We start from the raw sequence: 23668 nt of genomic DNA on the forward strand, positions 1-23668 counted from the left end.
GTGGATTAATGGATTTCCAGGCAACCGGATGCGGATAGAAGAAAAGTGGCGAATTCCTTCCACGAATAGACTCAGTCTTTTCCATTCGCGTTAAGGTTTCGTTCGTTCTTTCACAGCGTGATAATTAGACTACTACTGGATTTCTTTTGCATTTATGGGAAATTTGAAGGTGCACAAGTGTATATAAATAATATGTACATAAATAAACTCCGAATTTAGTATTCATCATATTATTTAGTAAATGAAACGATCGTCTAAATTCCACTACTTAATTAAATTTATAAAAATATGAATTTATACAAATATCCACAGTCTAGTTCATGTCTCTTAATTCCAAATACCTTCTACGTTAGAAATAACATTGATTTTTCATTTTAGTATGTATAATATTGTTCGTGCGTTAGTCCTCGTTCTTATGCTGATTGCGTGGTGATATATTGGCTTGGCAACTATGATAAGTGATTGCGGACTTTGTCAATACCACCTAATGACAAAATCCACAACCACTTAGTTGCCAATCCAATATTTGATGTATTGGAGTTACGCGTGAGAATGCCCATGAGAAATGCTACGATACGCAGAAGCTTTTTGTAGCTACATCATATAGTGCAAAAATAAAAACATACGAATCGTCAAATATAAATCATAACTTTCAAGCATCTTCTCTCGTCTGGAACTCAAGACGAACAGATCCTTCTTTTTTCCTGTCAAATTCGAGTCTGACTGAATCTAACGATCTAAATGAACCAGTACGAAAGCAGACTCGTTGGAGAAATCGGAAAAGTCGGAGAAAGTATAAGGCAGAGAGTAAATTGGTCGGTCTGCCGTGACTCCCGCGGCGAAGTTATTGCTAGATGGTAATTAAATCGCGAGTGTACGTAGTCGCGTTCGCGAAACGTCGAATTAAATTAATCGTGTCGATGCCACAGCCTCCGTTCTTCGATAAATTCACCCGCAGCGCTTGCTGGCCAATCGAATTAATCCTGTCGCGTGCACACAGACTTTGGCTCGAAAACGCGCGGCGGTCTCGAACTTGCACAACCAGTTACACTGCTTCGTCTCGTTTGCATTATTAATCGTCGTTCATTGTCGTGGATACATCGTGTTGCGCCGAGTATTTTCGATTATCAACTCTTATACAATAGCATCTCGATTGCCCGAACTGATTACTATGATACCGCGGATATTTATGCAAATTTATACTTTTGTGAATTCATAACTTAAAAAATTTGTTTTACTTACAAAATAATATAAATAATACTACACTTTGAATGTTCCATATACCTTTGCGGACTATATACATTACGTGCATTTTGGGAAAAAAAATCCGCAGTCCACAGATTGCTCACAGAAGAACCGGATAATCGAGTCTTTCAAATAATCGAACTACTAATACCGCGACTACGTTTCACACGCAGGATAACTTATTGCATATGTATTAGGTTGTCCGAAAAGTGTCTTTCGTTTTATAAGAAAATAATAGACGCACAATGTTTTTTGTTTTATATCAGTTTATCGAATTATGCACGAACGTAATAAGAGAAATAGAACGAAATGGATCATACCTAATTCAATAAAATAATATAAAACAGAAATTGTTGTTCATCTATTATCACCTTATGAAACGAAAGAAACTTTTCGGACAACCTAATATGTCCCAATCATTTCCTTCCTGGATTTTTGACTCGAATGATTTTTTCTGAAGCGACAAATTACAAATTTAAAAAGGAATTAGTATTTCTGCAGAATTACTGTTCTTTCGCGCTTCGTACCATCTACCAGCTGTTTCTATTGTTACGAATGCTTCTGATTTATAGCTCATCGATGTTCTCGCTACAGTTAAATTTCTCTCTAATTCTGTCGATAATTTTCCAGTCGCTTACATATGTAACGATGAATTGAGAACGGTAACGTGATTGGGAAATATACAAAGAGTATATATGACATAGTTAAGATCGTTTGTTTCCTTTTACTTCCCGATGTCGTTTGGATAATTGAACGTTCAAACAAATAGATGTTCGACAAATCGCTGTATCATGAGAACGTTACGTAGAAACGTATCAAAGAATACAGATGCATGGAACATTTCCTTTATCAACTGCGCTTATCATCAAGAACCAAAGTTCAATAAAACCATCGCTGACAGTGCCAAACTTGGTACAACTATTACAGTCATCGAAGAAGCTTCAGAAGAAAAAGTTTAAGAGTAAGAAAAGATTATCAAGTTCGTTTCCGTTTACTGGAAAAAGTTGACAGAATTTATCGAATTGCAAAGTCGGAAGTTTTGGTCGCGAATGGTGAAATTGGAGATGAACCGATAGACAACTTACTACAGTCAGCTACTCCCTTTATCCCAACAGGACAGCCCAGTATATCGTGTATCTTATTCCTGTGTATCCGTCGGTACTCCCCGTGGAGTTCCATCGACGTTTTCAACGTTCTTTTTCTTCGTTCTCGTCCTTCGCGCTTCGTCCTTGCCCGTCGACCGCACGCTGCTTCGTGACACCTAATTTTCGCCTGTATTCCGACGCTACGTTGTGTGAATATTCTCCGTGTAAAGAGGAATTCAACCAGGCCGGGAATTAGTGTGAAAAAATTGTTGCGAAGATTCGATGGGTTTCGGTTTTATTAAACACGGTTGTATAGTTATACACTTAGGTTTTATTAAATGGGATGCAACTACTTAGCGTTCGAGAGGAAACTTCGGCGAATTTAGTTGCGCCGCCAACTATTCGAACAGGGAAATTAGACTACTTCTTGCTTGAGATTAGAATCGGGATCAGTAGAGCGTGTTGTTTAAGTTCGAAGAATCTCATCGAATGTCGAGTTATTTGCAATTCTCCTTTCTAGATAAGAAACTACGATTAAAAGCTTAGTTTAATAAAGTAATGTTATTTTTTTTGGAATTATCATAAACCTGTATCTTGATTTTTAGCTCAAAAGTTATAGAATTGTCAATATTGAGATTCTAATATACTACAATAAATCTTTAATAGGCAAATTCAGAAATTCTAAATAAGAGAATACGCTAAAACACTTGCTTTAACTGTTAATAACAATTTCCAATTGGTAGAATACTTCTCAGATACTCATAGATGCTTTTCTAATCTCTGATCAAAAATTAAGATATTTTACGTAATAGAAGAATATTATTAAATTTGAAATTAGATTTTCAATAGAAAAAATGATAAATAAATCGTGATTTTAATTCTTAAACCAAAAGTGTCGAAGTCGCAAATAATAGGATAACTTAACGATTTTATTATGAATTAAACTAAACTTTTAATCTTGATCTCCTATTTGAAAATGCAGGAAAATGAAATTGTAAATATTGTCATATTCGATGGGATTCTTTGAACTTAAATGATACGCCTGACTGATCCTGATTCTAATCTCAAGCAAGAAGTAGTCTAATTTCCCTGTTCGGATAGTTGGCGGCGCATCCAGGTTCCCCGAAGTTTGATGTTCTTAACTCTATAATCCAGGTCTGTCTGAATCCTGACGTTTCCGTTGGTTGTCTAGAGAAGTAGGAAGAAGCTCCAAGTCCGCTCTAAGACCTAATTAGAATTTCCGATGTTTCACGTCCTGAAATGTCACAGGCTAAAACTCTATACAAAATCCTTGATCCAAGGGTTTACATGCCGGTATCATGTTCCCTAATCCTCGTTGTCTTTAGTTAACAACAAACCATTTCCCAGTACCATTTAGTTTATTCACGTTGAAACGCTATCCTCAAAAATTGATTGATTTTATCATTTCTATTTCACAATTTCCAACGAACAAGAATTATAATCTCAATAAAAACAAGAACTAAATAAACTCGATCAAATTAAAACAATAAAATCAACCAAAAGGTAAAAAGCAATCATTTTCACGTCGTCCTAATGAATTCCTCCCCGAACACGTTAGCAAACCATATAAATATCATTACTAACACTTTCATCTCGAAAACACGAGACCAAAATCAGCCATAGACCCTCCATCTCGTTTACCCTCATTCACCCCAATACCCCACATCGAAACCTCCTTCTAATCGATACGACTGAACGCATCATATTTCCCACATAACCGCTTCTATCCTTCATCCAAAATCCAAGGTCAATCATTTAAAACCCTTGTTAGCAAACCAGCATCGTTTCACGCTCACGTTGAACACGTGTCCCCGGAACTCGTATATTTTTGTAGATGCATGCAGCGCGAAGAACCATCCAGCCAAACTAGAGAGTGAGCGAGCGAGAGAGAGAGAGAGAGAGAGAGAGAGAGAGAGACAGAGAGAGAGAGAAAGAGAGGCGAATAGAACGAGAGGGGTTCATCGTGGAAATGAATGAGCGTATAAATCAGCGTTAACGATCGTTCTGCAAACAACTCGGGAGGCCGACCGGTCCCGAAATTAAATAAGTCCACACCGATCGCTATCGTATCCTCATCTTTTTTCTCTCTATTTCACCTTTCCCTTTCTCTTTTTCCCTTCTTTGCCTCGCTAGCTTTAATACAGGCATATAAACATAGAGACGAGGCAAAGGCATCGATCTACCAAGGAATGCATTATTCTTGGGTTCTCGGAGGTTGCCTCGTTCCCGCCGATTCGTTCTGCTTTGCATATAACAGCAATAAACTGGAGATTTATGCATTTGATACGATAACCGCTGAGATTCCGATCGGTCCGGTCAGCTACTGCTTCTTCTCGCTTGGACAACGAGAGGAAGAGCGTCGCGTGTTGGCCACGGTTGAACGATCTGCAAGCAGAATTTCTGTGATTAGGCCCGGAGTGTCGGGAACTGCAGACTCGAGGGAATATTCGTTTCCGGACGACAGAGCGTACAGTTGTGATTTGAGCTGTTATACATCTCTGACGTTCGATCGTTGGAGCTTGAACTTTCCACTCTGTTTTTAACTACGCTCCGCTCTTTCGCTCATTTTCTCAGGCTCAACTCCATTTTTGCCATATTGAAGAATATCTCCAGTTTGAACAAAAAGTTTCGTCTCAACTTTATGTCAAAAACTTTGTTAAAGTAGCGGGAATTCTTTTTGTCCGCTGAAATGAGCGCAGGATTGAAATATAAAAATTCAAGGATCGAAGTAGAAGTAAGGATAGATAGAGATAACGTTGTTGGAACATCATTTGTTCGTAATTATAGTGCGTCTAGGAATCTTAAATCTACCGTTCGAATATTATAAATCAGTAACACGCTGTTAGGAATTATAATTAAAGACTCGCGAATGTAAAATTTACTTCAAAAAAGTTGATTCTAGATTTTGTATTATAACTCTTAGTTTTGAATCTTCTGAAAGTTATTTTTTTATATAATATTTTCAAATGGAAATTTTAGTACATTTGAATCTTTTCTTTTCTTCTTCATTTCTCACTACTGTAGACTAAACGTATATTTGTATTTCGTCGAGAGATTCTTATCAGAGGGATAGTTTGCTGTTTCTAACCAACAATATCGACGTATTATAGCTCCGTTGGTTACCGGAATGGCTAAACACAAGCTGTACTGTTGTCGTTTACTTAAGCTCTGCTTGGAAACACGTACCGACTTTGTTCCTTATAGTGGTAAATTTATCTTTGATAATTGCACTGCGAGCTCGATCAATCATACGTAAATCGAAAGTATTTTAAATATGTGTATTGTATATTTAGTATATTTGCATATATTGGATTGGCAACTAAGTGATTGCGGATTTTGTTATTACGTGGCAATGACAAAATCCGCAATCATTTAGTTTCCAAACCAATAGTTGTGTAATATATTTCAATCTATCGCGAGTTCCAAGGCAAAATATATAAAATTCGCGTGAAAATTAACGCGTCAAATAGCAAGAAAAGTTAGATACGTTAGAAAGATATTTCTGCACCGGTTAAGTACTTTCGAGAATCGAGATTGACAAAGCTTTCGCAGAGGGAATCGCACGTGGGCTGTGTCCATTAGCGCGCGCAGGAAAGGAATTCCCATTTCCGGCGTACTTTTAAGCGGTTCGATACTCTTTTAGCAACGCGGCTTCCACGGAACAAAATTAGACACGGGAGAACGTCTTCTCCGACTGCATTCATGTCTCGCGACTTCTGCTAAGTGTACACGTACACATTAGTGCGTTTACATGAGTACATTAGAGTGTCGGATGAATTCATTATGCAGCGTGTGACTATATAATGGGAGGCGTTTGCTGATGAATTTATAGATATACGATATACATGTATGATTAACCCTGTGGATTTACTTAATTAATATCGACGCAGTTAATTATTCATGTTATTTAATTTTCATTTCTATATCGAAATTAGAAAAAGGCTAATGAAGTAATAATAATGTACCTATTAATTAAGATGTAAAAACAGTTATAATATCAACTTTATTTGTTGAAACGACTCGTACAATTTACCTACGGGCCCGCGTGATAATTTGGAATAATGTAAATTAGTAGTAGAGTTGGACGTTCTGATTATAACTTTCATCTTGATAATCGTACTATGCTTCATTCGTAGTAACTGACGTTTAAATATTACTGTAAAGGTAGAGATTGTATACGCAGGGTAAATTTTTATGAATATTTCATCTGATAAACCTTAATTCTTATTTTTTCAATCTACAACAAGATTGATGTATTTTATGAAAGTATAGGTATGCTATATTTTTAGTATGTTTTTAGCATATTGTAAAATTATATATGAGTAGAGTTGAAAATATTATAATATATTATTGTCATTAATAATTATTAAGGACACAATTAACGACAATTCAATATTACGGTATAATACTTTAACAATAAAACAGATAAAAAAAGTTACAATTTAAAAACTGCATTTACGTACCTACATATCTAAAAATTAAAATCTACATATCTTAAACGTGTCTCGATAAATTACAAATTTCCTGACACTAATTTGACGCCAGTTGTTATAAAGCAGCAAGCAATCCATAAAAAGACGATTTCAATAAAAAAAAAAAAGAGTTAGCATTATTCTGGCCTTAAGGAAAGTGGATCTTCGGGGATAAAACTCGCTTCGATTCTACGGAATTCCGTAGAACGGTGAGATTCGAAGCGATTAACTTTTCAGATGACACGGCGTTTCGATCCGATCAGAAGTGGATTCGACACTTCAACACACTTCGGAATTTCGTAACTTTTTATTTCGCGTCGGATCAGCTTGCTTTCTACTCGAACGCACCCCCAGACTTCACCCCACTTTTCCCCTCTTTTTACCAACGAGTGTGGAAGGCGTGCCGAATCGCAGGAAATTTGAAACTGAGAGCGAAGCATCCGCGATAAAAGTCGAAAGCTCGCCGAAACGTTCTCTTCAACGATCGAATTGCAATGTATGTCCGCACGGTGCACAGGTCTCCGAGGAAATTGCGTTTCCACGGTAAACCGCGGTATTTTCAACTTTGATTAGAAGATGTGTTCTATGACGGAAATTGATTAGTCTCGTATAACCGAAATTTTATTCATTTCGCAAAAGAGAAAATTATTTGATATTTCAGGACTTTATTTGAAAAACGAGGTCTAATAATAGAAATAATAATTTCTTTATTATACAAATAAATAATACCAACTTTATTACACAGATAAAGGTATATTTATGCTGTTCAATTGTAGAAGCAACCAGCAAGTGTAAACAAGTACAAAAATTTCTGTACAAGCTTTTTTTTTAAATTTCACTATAGTACTCTCATATTTAATCTTTCTATATCTAACTTCGATACAATTATGACCAGTGACGTAACAAGATTTAGATAATTTTTAGTACAATAAGTGCAATCCTTATAATTCTTGTAAAATTACGAATAATGTAGGTAGCTCAACAAATCTGAATAAATCGTGTAATGCAATTTTGATAACGTAAAAAAGATAACAACTGGTAGTTTAAAAACATTAAAAAGATAAAAAAAGATGGAAAGATATCAATCTAGTACGTTGACAGTGCATCGTTTGTTCAGAGTTCATCCATCGACGCTGCAGCTCGTTTCGCATGCCGGCGCAATTCGCAAATATTTGCGCGACGAAGGAGCGATTGCAAAAACGCGGAGTTCCGGCAGAGGCAGAACCGGCTCCGACCGTACAATACGTGTGCTCATAACAGGATATTGGATGTTTCGTGTAAATGAACCATTTGTGCCGCGCGTTGTTCCACTGTATTTCAATTTAACTAAAGTTTTTAATCGTTTGATAGAAATTTCTACTGAATTATTTAACAAAAGATGTTGGAGAGCTTGGTGATAATGTGACTTCAAAGAATTGGAAATCGATTCGAGTAACGTCTATGTTACTGTTTAATTAAAATAAACGTGAAAAGAGAAAAATATACGCGAACAGAGATCAGTGAAGTTTCATTAGTTTAATTAACTCTGATTTATTTGTCCACATTAGCAATTATTAGTTTTCTATATCGATGATAGAGCAACGTATAAAACGAAGAGAATATGGATTTTTAATTTGTAGAGTTGAACCAGAAATGAAATATTTATAGATTACAAATATATTTGTTTCTTTTTATACTGCACAAATAATTGAAAAATATTTATGATCAAGATGTATATAATTTATAGTCTCAGTAATAGATTTTATTTCTAAAGACAACTTTAAAATTCTTAAAAATTGTTTAAGAAACTCAACTTTCGCAATCTATATTTGTTAAATAATTTTAAAACCAAGGATATGATAACTAGGACGCTCCTTATTTTGACGTGGGCTGTGATAAATTCGAATATTACTGAAACTTCTGATATGGAGATACAAAGATAACCAACTTTGGAACGATGTACATAACTATATGAAAGTTCATTAATTATTATGATACAGTGAGTTATTAAACTACCAGCGGTTAACCAGTGTTTCAACACAAGTTGCAACATAATTTACATAACGTAAATTGCTAAATATTAATGCAAACTATATAGCAGTGAAACACGTTTTAGAATAAAAAATTATTTTCTCAAACTACAAGAAGCATTTTCCTGGAAACCTTTTAATAACATTCCTCCACTGAAGTTTTATTTTACTATTTCTTTATAAACCAAAAGATTTCGGCAGAATCTTGTAGGAGTCGCGTAACATGGTAAAACAAATTTATTTCAAACATCGCAACGCTGCTCCAGCTATTTTCAATAACGCTCTCGTTGAGAATTACAAAGAAAACTTCGACGCAGGGCGAATTTCCGTGGAAAAAAAGATGTTACAATCCTGTCGAAATTACAGGATGGAAGTTTCACGGAAAATATTCCTACGGGAGTTTTTCGCGTCCAATAAAAAGGGCGGATGAAAGTGGCTGCAAGTTTCTCGCTAAAGAAATTTCAAACACTTTTGCGTTTTGCCCCTGGCGAAGAATTCAACCGTACCTCCGTTGTTTTCGCGTTCTATGTATACTACCAGCATTACACTTGCGGCAGTTTCATTACTCTTTTGGTAGAAGCGTCGTCCGCCCAATTTCGACGGGCAGACTGCGAGCTTTATTACGTTCTCGCGTTATATCGCTGGGCCGGACACTCGAACACTGGCTAGGAATTGCGCTTAATACGTGATGTCAGAGCCTGGAATGAAGTTTCTTCGTTTAGGTCTTTGCCTGTTCCCACGAGGATTAAATTAGATTGGATTATCAGCTTTTCTAGCCAAGTTATTGGACATTACAGGATATTAGAAGTTAGTTGATAACTGTTTTAATTTTTATGCAATTTCATATTTTTATCAACATAATCAAGAAAATGGAAAGTAACAATTTACCTGGAACATTAAAAATTGTAACAACTTCATATGTACAATTATATTTTTTTTTATATTTTATATCTTCTTTTTTACATTTTATATATCTTTTTATATTCATATTTTCGCAGGTTATCTGCATTACGTAGATTTTCACATTTTTCAATTTCTCATAAATGCATAAGGATCTACAGTTTACATCGAATACGATAGTGAAGTGTTATTCTTGTAGAATAATCTTTAATCTTTTGATGCATCGTATCTTCTTAGTTTTAGTCGTATCACTTAGTTTTGTTGGATTTTTTACATTTTTGTATCAATTCTTTTTTTCTTCTTATCTTTATGTTTGCATGTATAAATTCAAAGAACATATATATATTAGAGGTCAGTTGGTGGTCGTTTGAATTTAAGAAAAGAATCGACACTTTCACTGTGGGTTAAAATAGTGGTTTGCTGCAATTATTGAGTTGGCAACTGAGTGATTGCGGATTTTGTCACCTAATGGCAAAAATTAAAATATGTTTCAAAATTTACTAATAAGTTGTTTCATATTGATTTTACATATAATTATTTATATCGTTAATATATGCTCGCCATATGCTAGATTTTAAATTAGAAAACACGATTCTGACGATTATAAATCTTAACAACTTAGAAATACGGATTCCACAGTGAAAAAGTCGAAAGCAAAAAGAAAAAAGAGAAAATTACATAGCGATATTAATAAATCCGAACCACTTAAGTATACGTCACTAAACGTTTTTCTTATTTCAGGTAATTATACGTCTTTACACAAAGATTTGCTTAAACTACGGCGCCACGACGTTTGCTCGGCCTGACCGGATTCATAAAGGCTTTACGAGGTGCGTAATTAAAGCTGATTATCTTAACGGCCATTGTAACAGTAGATATCGTTCCCGTCTTCAGCCTATAAATACTTGCGATAGGCTTTTAATTGGAATTCATGGGCTCGAGTGCATAGTATTCCCATCCGATAATCTTCGTTGTATCGCGCGATATCTGGCCCAGACGAATATAGCCAAGCTCTGTTTGGTAGCGTATGTGATAAACGTATTTCTCGAGGAGGTTGTTGCACAATTACGATATATCTTCAGGGTAAAGGTAATTAACAGTTGAAACAGGTTTTATTTCTTTCGCTGATTCCTTCGTCCCAGCGAAATTTGAAGAGTCGATGATACTCGTAAGTTTGAATGGGTCTGACCATTTGTGGCTAATCCATAGTAGTGTGTCGAGTATTTTTGCATTATTTTTATGCAGTTAAAAAGTGATAGGAAACAGGTTTTTCAGATACAAGAGGTTTGCTTTAGTTAAAATAAGATTCGGAATAAGTTTAACACGTTCCATGCAAAGCAGATAATCGACAAACTATCAATTTATGGAATCTATTTTCTCTTACGATAGCTTTCTTCGGTTTTCAATCTTTTTATCGGCAAAGAAACAAGATAAATAAAAGTTTTCACGTTATTAATGTCACTGTAGCTGCGTCGGGATAAAGAATTAGTCACACGAAAGGTTCAAATGTTTTCTCGTCGCAAGATATTGACTTCAACTTTAGATAATCGATATTGGTGTTACATATCTTTCGATGAAACTCTCTATCTTCTAAAGATAAGCAATTCATCTTATATGAGTGTGTAACCGTAGGAAGTTCCAATTGCTGGAAAACTTTTCCTTCTATAAAAAAAGTGTCTCGAACGAGAGTTATTGGTACTCTCAGATCTTTCACAAGATTATTTGACACGCAATAAAAAATTCCCTTAAATTAAAAGAATCTGAAAATGAACTCTTCGAATATCATCAAACGCAAGGCAACTTCATTAACTTGATTTTCCTTTAGGCATCCAATCTCTGACCCAGTCAAACCTCCCTCTAATCCACGCCTACCGCATGATCAAAGTACGTATTTCCTTGCCCGAGTCATATCACATCCCTTGTCGCGTACAATGAATAATTACTCTCGTATAAGTCCTGCATATCGTTGTTCTTGTTTCACAATAATCGCATCAATTATTCAAACGACCTGTCACCACACAAATACATACCCTTAGCTGCTCTAAAGAGAAGTTTAGAGGTTGCTACGCGTTGTATAAGAATTTAATCAGAGATTCAGAGTCAGAAAAGCCCAGGCGGTGAAAATCATGGTCGAAACGAAGAAACCTGATCTCGACTGACATTTGCAAATGACGTTAGCTCGTATTAACACGGCGGCTGTGTCCGCGCCGTGAGACAAAACGTTTCACGCTACCTTCTGACGATGGAGTCGTCGTCGTAAATTAGTTCCAAGTTAATCGGTGACGGCGTAGGGTTGCGAGCGCCAGTCTCTTCTGGAAAGATGGCCGCGTGAAAAGAGATAATTTGCATTTTAATTGCGCCAGTCTGCTCCACTCTGCTCCCCCCCCCCCCCATCTCTCGAACGGTGTGCACCCTCGTCGACGTTGACACTGCACCCTTGCAACTTGCCCGCGCCTTTTCTCGCGAGCGTTTCCACGCCAAAAGCTTTGTTTCAGCCGGCATTGTGCCATGAACCTTCGCCTTTTCGGCTTCCAACTCTATCAGACGATGGTAAGCTCATCGTCGATCGTTGCCAGCTTTGGTTATCTTTGTCGCCGCGATTTTGTCTTCGTACTTTGCCACTTTTCACCTTTTGTGTTGGTAATGCGATCAGAGTGGATGCTTTTGAAATTTGTTTTATTTGCCGATAAAATTTTCGATTTAGGATATCCGATTTTGTGATACTAGTAAACTGCAATTTTTGTGCATTTACGGATAATTTAATAATGCAAAAATGTACAACACGCGTGTAACATACAGAGATGTAAAAAATATTCAGTTTTTGTAGGCTTTAACGAGCGAAATACATATTTGCGTAGTTTTCATTGCCTCAGGTATGTTAATAAAAATTTCAGGTTTCTGATTTTGTAACATGGCAAGTCAGACATTTCAATGCAGTTTTGGCGATATAGTTGGAAATTGAACTTTCTGAAATTCGATTTGTTCCGTGATGAGGTTTGTAATTTGAGGTTTCTGTTTCTGTGGCAGGAAAAGCTATATTTGGCAAAAATGATGATTACGTAATTGGAGGGAGGCATTTGAGATTCATTCCGTTTGATAATAAGCTTTTCAATTTCATTTTCGATTTCGTGGTATGCGAAGTTGTGGAGATTTAGTGAGATTTCTTTCTGTTCATTATCTACCTGCTTAATTATTTTTCTATCGCTACAATTATGAACTACTGTGATTTAAAAATACACAATTTTTATTTCACGTTTAGCAAAAATGATTGAATTTCTACAATAAAAGCCAATTACAAGTAAATTATATTCTAAAGGACTCGGGGATACCTTTCACCGAAATAAATTGAATTGTTCAATATTTCAAAGCCAGCAATCCTGGAATCATAAATTAAGGCTACGGAACTTCCATAAATACAAATTCGCGTATAAATATAATTTCGTTTGAAAATCCTGCTTATTGAAAAAAATCAAAGAGCATTTCGCGGAAAGAAATTATCTCCGGCCGCGGTTCAAGTTTCCTCTTTCCATTTCATGGCTTCCTCCCTCTTGATGCTCTTAAACTTTCCTTCCCGCGGAATGGCAAAGGAGAGAAAAGAGAGGAGAAGCGGCGCGTTTAATTGTAAGTACATTCAATTTACCTGGCCGATTCCTTTCTTTCGATTTCTTTCAATTTCTGCTCCACTCTCCGCGTCTTTTAAGCAACGGCGAAAGGAGTTGCTGGAGGATGGAATAACGGGAACAGGGAACGCTGGAAAAGTTTACGCGGAAGATGCTCGCCAACTTTGCCTTTAACTTGCGCGCTCACTCGCTAAACCCCCTCGCACCCAGACCCATTAATAAATCGGGCTCTTCGAGTAAGTTGCGTAGAATAATCAATAATTCGATGAATTACCGAGAAGGATGAATGACTCGGCGAAAATACAAGGGTCTGCCCCGTTGTAATTCCTCAGCCGGTGTACCATGGTGGTTTGTTAAGAGCCATGGGGAAAATTTGCTGGTAGTATCAAGTCGAGCTTTGGGGATCGGAAAATAATTGCACGCAAATTGCAGGATGTTTTTAGTATATTAATATCTCGAGTACAAAAACGGAGATTCGAAGTGGAATCAGTTTTCAGTCGATATGAATAGTTATTATTTATTTCTTTTTTTTTTATTAATGGATTAAGGGGATCATTCAGTTAGAGTAAGTATAAATAGAAAGGATGATTTTAATCCTCAACAGTGTCTGCTTTTCAATTCGTAAATAATTTCTCGGAATGAAAAATCTCTTATTGAAGGATATGGAAAATATTGAACAGCTGTTGGATGAGCATATCGAAATTAATTTTATTGAAAAGTACAATCTTTCTGGGATATTTGTATGAAACTTCACATTAGAGATTGTTAGAGTAACGAAGATATCGCATTTTACTCTCAACTCTAGCCAATTACACGTATACGAAGTTTAGTTGGAATCGTTGATTGGATTTTTCTAGGCACAGTATTAGAAATATTAGAAAATATGGTCCAGCTAATTTGGCTGAGATTTTACATAGCTGTTGTACATCGAATGATTTTTTACATCTTTTCGTAGGATATTTTAAGAAATTATTACCTTTTATGTACAAAGAGAATATATTTGTAAAAGAAATTTTCAAAAATTGCAATTACTCTATATTATAATAATATTGCTAAATTTCCTACGATTTTATTTATCTATTGAAAAAAAAAATTGGTGTTTCTTCGGCTTCTGTTAAACAACAGCACTTCGAAACCCCGCATCGAAAAATGCATTTTATCTTATTATTTTTTAATAAACTTTATACGATTGTCAAACATAAATATTCCTTCTAAACGATCTAAACTTTACTTTAAAATTATATTTACATCTCTTAGAGATTACATTATAAATAAAAACCAATCTGTCTGACTTACATACATCAATCTGAAATCACGCAAGATTTGAAAGATCAAACAGACTTCGTTTCACTTTACAACAATTTATACTTTCGAACTTTTTTAATGAATATCGCCCCTTAAGCTTAAATTAAATGCGCAGACGTATTATTTCTTAACGTAGTAACTGACGTCGAAGCTTAAGCTTTTTACCGCGTTCTATGAATCATTTTTCTCCCAGTCGTATTTTTCTACCGTTAGGAAATTTCTTCAGTTTTTTCTTTCTCAAATTTTCTTAAATCCTACTAGTAAGCTCTTTATCCGATTAAAATAAAAATGAGATTAAAATATAAAGAAAATAAAAGAAGATCGCAGCAGGGTTAAATTCAAACTGGTTAGTCGAACGAATAGAAAATCGAACTTTTATTCCATCCTTTCATTCCATTATTCTTAGAATCGGTATTAAGAGTAATCGATATAAAATTGGATAATACCAGGACTTTTTACTGGCACAGTTCACGGAACTTTTATCGAGGCGATCATTGACGTGGTCTGGCTTCTCCGCGTCTGGTTCCTCGTTAAATATTAATCCCCTGATTCGATCCACTTGCGCCTTAAGCATCGTGAGAGGGCAGAGACTGTGCTTCCGTATTCCTGACAAGAACACCACGGTTGCAACTGTCACCTGAACGGTAACGGGTTTTATGGTGTCCTGGTTCTGCCGGCGCTAGTTTTACGACCTCCCCCATTGGCTACAGCGGTTGCCCTATAGTATAGTTACGCTGAAGTGAAGGTCGATACGACTCCTCCTGGAGCATGCTAGCTCTCTGTTCGATATTTTCCTTGGCTACCCAAGAATCCACCCAACTTAAGAGTAGAGAATTATTATTACATCGGTGCATATAAAATACCGCTCTTCTTTTTCAACTTTAAATTTTAGTGGGAAAAACTATCCATTTAATTTCGTTCTATCGCCAATTACTAAATACATCGAAGATGAAGAAATTTGCTATAAAACTCATATATGTGTGATACATAGATGTGTGAAATACTGAAATGATTTATAATAAAAATATTACAATTTCGTATGAGGTCTACATTTGGAAAATGTGCTATTAAAGTTGCTGGTAACACAGAAGCATTTGAGGAAGTTCAAAGGTGTTCTTATTTAATTATTTAATCAAATTGAATTATCAGAGGAGATACTGTAACAGTTCTATTTCGAGGGTGTTTCATTTTAGAACCAATAATTTACATAAGTCTGAAACAATGGAACTAATCAGTTACTCTGCTAGTGTATTGAATGACAAGTAGAAATTCGATTAAATATATGATTCTTTACATAAACAATGAGCGGTAAAAGTTTTCTTTGATAAAACGATACTGTAGATGTATCGAATTAAAGTACACCGTACAATTAGAAACGTAGTCTGATGGTTTGGACTATTTATTCTAAATTCCTCTTACAATTAGTATCACTCTCGCTTGGTCGAACTATAGATTCGCTGGCTCACAATACAGACCGAATAAATTAAACACTCTCACATTCCTCAAAGATATCAACCCCCCAAGACATTCCATCCACATCAGGCCAGGCTGATTAAAATGAAACCCGAGGGCCACACGCTGATAAGCCAAGCCACAACATAAACAAAACTCGAACGTTTAATTAGATCCAGCCAGAGCCACCAATAAAACCAATTACGGACTCCCTAAACACACCCGTTGCCCCAGCAAGCGCACCAAGGCACGTTTCCACTGCTGGTACTTGCTTTCCTTGCCTTCACGCTGCCAATCTCTCTGCTACTAACAGAATTAGTCCTCTCCCTCTCTGAATTCAGCACCATCGCCTCCTTTTCTCGACCAATATCCAAGCTGCCACTTCTAACTGTCCTCATTGAAGTCAACGAAGGCCTCTTCTTAGCGTTGAAGTAGAGAGACACCCTTCTCATCTGTTCCTTCTTGGGCGAATCTTGACCAGACGAAGACGATCTGCTCTCGTTTTTATCCTCCTGACCCTCTGATGTAGTCGTAGTAATACTAAGTCTCGTAGGCTTCTTTCGTGTCGATTTTCCAGGAGACTCTGGCACTTCCGACGACGTGACGCTACTCTGCTTCTTATACTTCCTTTGAACAGTAGGTGACGCAGGTTTTTGCTCCTTATTGGCACTACACTTCTCTTTTTTGCTCATTCTCTTCCTACGTCCACTTGGTGTACTCGGTACACTTTCTTCGTGAGAAAACACGTGTTCGTCTTCTTGATGAGAATCTCCATCTATGGAGGTCTGCGTCTGAGCTGGCACCTTCAATGTTAGGTTGTCGTAGTACATCATCCCTCTTTGTGGATACAAGCCTCCTCTTGGCAAAAATGGCACGTTCTGATACAAATTCTGTGTATGTAAATAGGGATTGGTATTTAACCTACGCATAGTGTTGAATTCGTAAGGAGTAGGTGGACCTACTAGAGTATGCGGACTCGGTCTCTCAAAAGACGTTACCTGAATCTGAGGCTTGCTCGTTGGAGACATCAGTTTTCCATTCATTAGTTGGTTAGATGGGATTAAGAGACGGTTCTTGTCAGACTGAACCGGTCTGTACCTTTCTGAAAAAGGAACTCTGTTAAAGGTAGGCACTTCAGATTGTGATGGGTAGCAGCACAGGTTGTCATCGTTCACTTGGACGGACAGCGGTCTGGTGACATTGTTCTGGTTCATGTAGCTGGTAGACGGCTCGAAACTTCGTAGAAAGGGGTTCTTGAAGAGTCGATAGTCTATGGTGGGTAACTTGGGGATTTCTGGGATGTCGGGGCTCACTGCCTGTTCCACGCGAGGCGCCTTCAGAGTGACGTTCAGGTACGATTTGTATGGCTTCGAGTCTGATATATTGTCCAAAGTGTTGTCACTTCGGGTCAATATTTGCTGCTTACTGTTAGATTGATTGACCGAAGCGGTTTGAGACTTACTAGGTAAATCCTGCCACGACATCGACTTTGTCAATTGATTGGCCGTACCTGATTTGACTTCAGCGATTAGTAAGTTGTCTGTACTTAGGAACGTCCTCTGTTCACTTTTATCATTCAACAGATTGCCCTCGTATGGAATTGCTCCATCAACGTACAGATCAACTGATCCCTTTTGAGATGTGAACTGACTTTTTGAGATTACAGTGGATCCAGTCTTGCCACTACTAGAACTATTCCCGGTTCCAAAGTGACTGACAGTCGGCGAGGATTCTTCAGTCTGTTTCTTTAATTTCGAAGGCAGTGGGGCAAAAAAATGCTTCGGTTTCTCAGCTCCTGATAACCCAGGACTCTCTTCTGTCTCTATCTTCGTTGCATCACTAACACTCAAATCCGTTGATCCCTTCATATTTGGCAAATTTGCATTCGTACTCCAACCATTTTCAATCATCTTCTCCGAATTCTGACGACTATTTCCAAAGAATGTCGAGTTGAGTGGATTATTTGACAGTTTTAGGCCAACGCCTCTTCTTTGCACAAAGCTTGGAAAATTTGGAAAACCACCGATGGTCGATGCGAATTGTTGCTTTAATTGATCCTGGTGAATTGTAGCAAAGCTCTGGATACTTGGTGTTCCGTCAGTATCAGTTGCTCCATACGTGGTCACCTGTGTCTGAGGCATTATAACGTTACTTTGCCAGCCTACAGGAGGAGCGTGTATTATTTGATCGTTGATTTCATTTATAGCCGGACCTGCTAAACTTGATATTGGGCCTATTCGGTCTGTATTTATTCTTGGACACGGAGAAGTTAGCATCGTTGATGCATCAGCAGGAAGCATTAGGTTTAGCGTGCTTGGGAACTTGAAAGGATACTCGTTATAGTAAGTAGAGCTACCTAAGCAAGTCGATGATTGATAGGTGCCAGGACAGAAGGGGATGTTGTCGTGAAGTTGCCTCGACTTTAGGATAGAAAGTGGACTTTTCTGTTCTTTGGATTGCAGAACATCTTCCGAAGAAACTTCCTTTTTATCCTTGTCTCGTTTCGGCTCTTCCTCTTCGTCGACCACTGATAAGTCGTCGAAGTCTACGTGTAGCCTATGAAGGCCGTTACTAGTCATTTTCTCCGTGGAAATCTTCTGATTTTCCGCGTTGTCTAATTGCTCAGATTTGTCGGGTTCTTTGGTGGTATCTTCGCCCTCCTCGCTGAGCTCTTCGTCCTCCTCGAAGGAGTAATCAGATTGCAGATCGCCATCCTCATCGGAGCGATCCTGAAATGTATAATCCTTTAAATCTCTTAATTATTCTAATCTGTAACATTTTTGTACATACCATGTACATTTTAATTTTTATTAAAAATACAGTTTTTATAAATTTCGTAACAAGTACTTCTGAATTTTTACATCGATATTCAAATTGATTAATTCCATCAGGACATTATAACAATTGTAATAACTTTATAATAATTCTAATAACTTCTCTCTGGTCTTCTTGTATGCAACCAATCAAATTTTATATATTGATACGTAGACTACAATTATTACGCTGCTTAAAACAACCAAGGAATCACTGCTATAAACGTTTCGATTACACCAATCAGGAAAATAGAGTCGTCGAAGTACCCTTTAGAAACAATAGATTGATATACGTATAATGTTACTTATATGATACTTTGATAAAGATTGACTTTAAGATCATTGTTCAACATCCAACTGTTTTAAGCATTGTTTAAGTAATTATGTAAATTAACTGGTTTTATCTAGAATGTATACTTTGAAAATACCAGAAATCTTAATTTCTTAACAAAATTAAGAAAAGGAGTTGTTTCCAGAGTCATGAATCATTCATTGATGACCACGCAAGTCCTAAGCAGATATTTATATGAGATATTAATAAATCGATATTCGATTTCGGGAAAGTAATTTATAAACTTGTTCTCGCTAATTCCTCGCGTACATTAATTTCCCATCAGTATCCTTCAAATCAGAATACCACTGCGAAAACAAAGTTTCTGTTATCAATCAAATACGCAAAATCTGGAAAATCGACGAATCGATCAGTCATCCCTTGTCTCAATTCACAATGAACCAACTTTAGCATCGAGTTACCTCGTATTCTTCGCTTTCTAGGTGGCACTTTTGCCTCTTCAGGATCTCCTCGAGCTTGTCGTACTCGTCCCTGAGGCTCCATATCTCCCTACGCAGCTGCTCGTTCTCTCTGCGCAGCTTCTTGATGTCGTTCTGACCTGAAATCGAATTAAATTACTTTCCTCCCTTTTTTTTTTTATTTCAATATATTCCTCTACAATTTGCGCGAAGAGACGTTTGACAAATTATTGTAACTATTACAATAATTATTATTGTTATTATTTTATACCGTAATTAGGTCAAATAGGTGTTTCCTCCTTAGAAAAACAGATTAAATTTTATTCATTATCATTGTCGGTATCGTATCTCAGAACGAACGTTCTTTTCAATTGGGTCAAAGACAATCTTTGTGGCTCGATTTATTTTCAAGTTCCACTTCAGTTTCATTAACGTTTCGAGGTTCGGATTACGACTGGACACAGGCCAAACACACGTACCTCTACATAAACACTCACTGGAAATTGAGTAAATCCAATAAAATCAATAAAGATCATGGAAGAATACGTTTCCTGGCCGTGTAAAATGAAATTCGTGCAAAAGTACCGGTAATTTTCTGCGTATAAAAGGAGTTACGAAAGTTGAAGAGCGACTATTTTATTTAATTGTGTCAAAAACACGAATTAGAGTTATCAATTAATTTCATCACGTTTGAAACGAACCACCTACACAAACACAATAATTTAAAGATTCTTCGAGTTCAAAGGCCCAAGCACTAAGTACACTAGGAGGGCTCTTACAGTTGCAGATTCGAACCCACTGACTTCGAACATTTACGTGTTAAACCACGACTCGAACTCTCAAAGATCAAGGCTCGAAGCTCATTTCAACGATGCTGAATCCGCTTGAAAATGCTCGGAAAACTCTACACCACGTGTTCTCTTGGAACTCGTTTTTCTCGTGGAAATCACTTAATCACGATCTGACCGGTCTGGTAACGGACAGACCGTCCGTTGCACCAATCGAAACGATCGATCATTGGTCAGGCCTGGCAACAATCTCTAACCCTTCGTCTTTCGGTGCGTCAAGGAACTGGTGATAAATCACCCACGGTGAGAGACCTTCAAATTACTTAGCCGGCAGATAGGAATAAAGTTTCGGCAAAGCCTAATCTAACCGACGAAAGGCTGGCACGCCGCGAAATAAATGAAAAATCGCGATAAAACGAGGCTTCCTTTCTTCGTTCTTCTGCTTTTTGTTCTTCTCGTCCTACGCGCGCACTTCCAAGGCGCGCTTTTTGATCGATCGTTCGGCGAAACGGAGATTAGGAGGTCGATTAGATGGACTTCATGGATTGTTTCCATTGTGTCTGTTGGCCGTTCTCGAGTGATTAATGCGATGCTCCCTCATCGTAGAGGAAGCTCGGTGTTTAGAGGGAACACGCGAACTGCGGTTGTCTTCGCGTCTCGAGATACAGGTGCGCAGGAAGTTCGCCTGCCACTTGTCTGGCGAAGGGATTGTGACGATAAGTGGGAAGTTACTGTGTAAGGAGTACGGGAAGTTCGCGTTGTTCCGTCAGGCTTGATTTCGGCTTTCGTAAACGTGATTCCGATTCTTGGTAATTGCTTCGGATGCTGCGATCCAAAATTGCACCAACATTATTTTTCTAATCTGAAAGATTCTTTTGTTTTCCATATGTTTGCGCGTGCATCGTAGATTGTTGCTCTTTTAAGCTAGGAGATTGTCACAAAGCCATAAATTAGCGACAGAAAAACCAAAGGGTTCTAACGAACATCCCGCAGGTCATCGAAACAACAACGTAGAGAGTGTTCCAGTGTCAGAAAACAGTAACAGCATGATCATCTCTAACCTGGACCCCGGCGACACTACTGGCGACACCCCCTCCATAGGAGCCAAACCCATAGTGTGTAAACCTTCCTAAAATCAGCTCTGGACATTCTCTGTTCTAACACTCTGAACCGTCACTCTGTTCGATTCGTACAATACATTTTACTACTATATCTAAAGTTCAATTCTTTATGTTATTTGTGAAACGTTCGAACCGCGACGCGAGGAGATCACCGGTGATCTGTCAATTTCGTCATTTCTTGTGTCTTCTACGTGATACGATCAAAGTCGTTAAACGTTAATAATATGATCGGTTTGATAGTTTGTCATTGGAAACTGTCTAGGAATAACGAAGTTTAGGAGAATTGAAACAATAATATCTGCTTATTCTCCGAGATCATGGACATGGAATGGATCGTGGAACATAGAAATCTTTCCATTATTCGACTTGAAAACTCGTTTTATGATATAACAAAGACTAATAATTTGCTCAGATTTTTTGAAAGCCTGGAATAATACAAAAGTTAAGCGTGACCATAAACGACTGCTACGTTCTTTGTAACAAATATATATATATTTTGGTTTGGTCAAGATGTGACAAAAGTCTGATTGGAATGCACGATTTCCCGTTTCCATCTTGTGTTAACATTAGAACTACCACATCAGTCAAATTGACTGATTTTACAATTTTATTTTAGAATTTCTATTTTATGTTACATTTTTTTCCGCAATGATATAATAACTTTTGCAGCGATAACTAAAAGAATAATAGAATGAATATTATTTTGTTTTTTATGTATTCAAACTCGAAATAATTTTGTATCAATGCTATTTATACTAATACCAGTTAAAATGACTGATACTTGTCAAAGTGTAACAGGGTTCTGCTACCTGTTTATCGATCCCCAATTAACCAGTTTCCTTGTTTTGTACAACCCCCACACGTTTTTTCAAATTTTTACCGCGTATCATTCGATATGATGATATCAGCTATCAGGAAAATTTCGGATCGATCGCTAGATCGCTAGATGCTAACATTAGAAATACCACACCAGCCAAATTGACTGGTTCTACAATTTTATAAATATGTCAACCCTCGTTTAGAGATCATGGTCCCAGATGGATTAATAATACCAAAAATGTACTACATAACATGGAATTCCTCCTGTAAGAAAGTAATAAATCAATGAATATAAAAATATTCTATTATTAGTTATTTTTAAAGAACAGTCATTTTGACCGTTTTTTGGTAGAAATAGCTTCGTATTAACCATCGGTAGTTTTAGTGTTAAGCATTTCCTTAAAACAGTACAAATATCGCATATTAAAATAACAGCGACATTGAAATATAGAAATTCGTGAATCATAGTAGGACCAAAAAAAAAAAATCCTTCGAAACAGTCCAGAGATTGTGTGAAAAATTTCCGATCATGTACCTATCATAAAACCGTTAGAACGTTTGATACCGGAAGCCGCGCGTTCTCCATTATCCATCTCCGCGTTCGAAAACTGCCAGTCCGGTTTCATGGCCGCTTATCGGCCGCGCAAACACGCTTTATAAGCAGCCGCGTGATAACAGGCCGCTTAAGCCGCACGCGGTGCCCATTGCATGGTGGAACAAGAAAAGCCATGTGGTAAATCAGGATTAAAACGGCGCTGGCCGCTTGGAAATTTAAATAAATTAAATCCTTCCGGAGGTTCATAAATTCGGATTTTCCGGCTGGACACCAACGGCTATTTGGATCCTATTAAATCTCGCGCCTCTATCTCTCGGTCGTTTGCATTTTTTCTTCCGCTTCTTCTTTTTCTACATCCCCGCTGTATCCCCTCTTGTGCATCTCTTCCAAGAAACCTTTCCTCCACCGATATTCTCGTTTCATTCGATGTCGTGATGCTCAAGGGTTTGTGACGAATCGCCACGTCGCGTCGAGTCGAGTCAAACTCGAAACGTTTCTTGTCTATTGGCCGAAACGTATCTACGTAGCATGGAGATTGACGAGTATAATGGATATAACTGTGAAAAGAGATCGTAACTAGGGATGAATCATAGTGATGTTAGCGTGTAATGTGCGATCGTATTTACAGGCTAAATGACTTTTATAAGCATCATATCTCGCGGTCTTGAGACGATACTTTGGGTTTACGAGTGTATGTAAATTCGTTTTGCAA

At 37.3% G+C, this 23668-nt stretch overlaps 2 protein-coding genes across 6 annotated transcripts in view; one reads left to right on the plus strand and one right to left on the minus strand.

Annotated features, from left to right (window-relative positions):
- Positions 1 to 23668, plus strand: part of LOC126873695 (tyrosine-protein kinase transmembrane receptor Ror) — a 350758-nt gene that overhangs the window by 75814 nt on the left and 251276 nt on the right. The gene's annotated exons all lie outside the window — the stretch shown is intronic.
- Positions 14041 to 23668, minus strand: part of LOC126873698 (uncharacterized) — a 38576-nt gene continuing 28948 nt past the window's right edge. For 3 of the 4 annotated variants that reach the window (XM_050634827.1, XM_050634829.1, XM_050634831.1), the window contains exons 2-3: positions 19676 to 19812; positions 14041 to 18838 (exon numbers count right to left, since the gene is read on the minus strand). In XM_050634827.1, coding sequence (XP_050490784.1) covers positions 16322 to 18838; positions 19676 to 19812 — 2654 coding nt within the window. In that variant the 3' untranslated portion in view covers positions 14041 to 16321. The remainder of the gene's footprint in view (positions 18839 to 19675; positions 19813 to 23668) is intronic. The other variant, XM_050634828.1, reaches the window with a different exon arrangement.

This window comes from Bombus huntii, chromosome 15, assembly GCF_024542735.1.
Source record: "Bombus huntii isolate Logan2020A chromosome 15, iyBomHunt1.1, whole genome shotgun sequence".
In the NCBI taxonomy this organism is placed as follows: Eukaryota; Metazoa; Arthropoda; class Insecta; order Hymenoptera; family Apidae; genus Bombus; species Bombus huntii.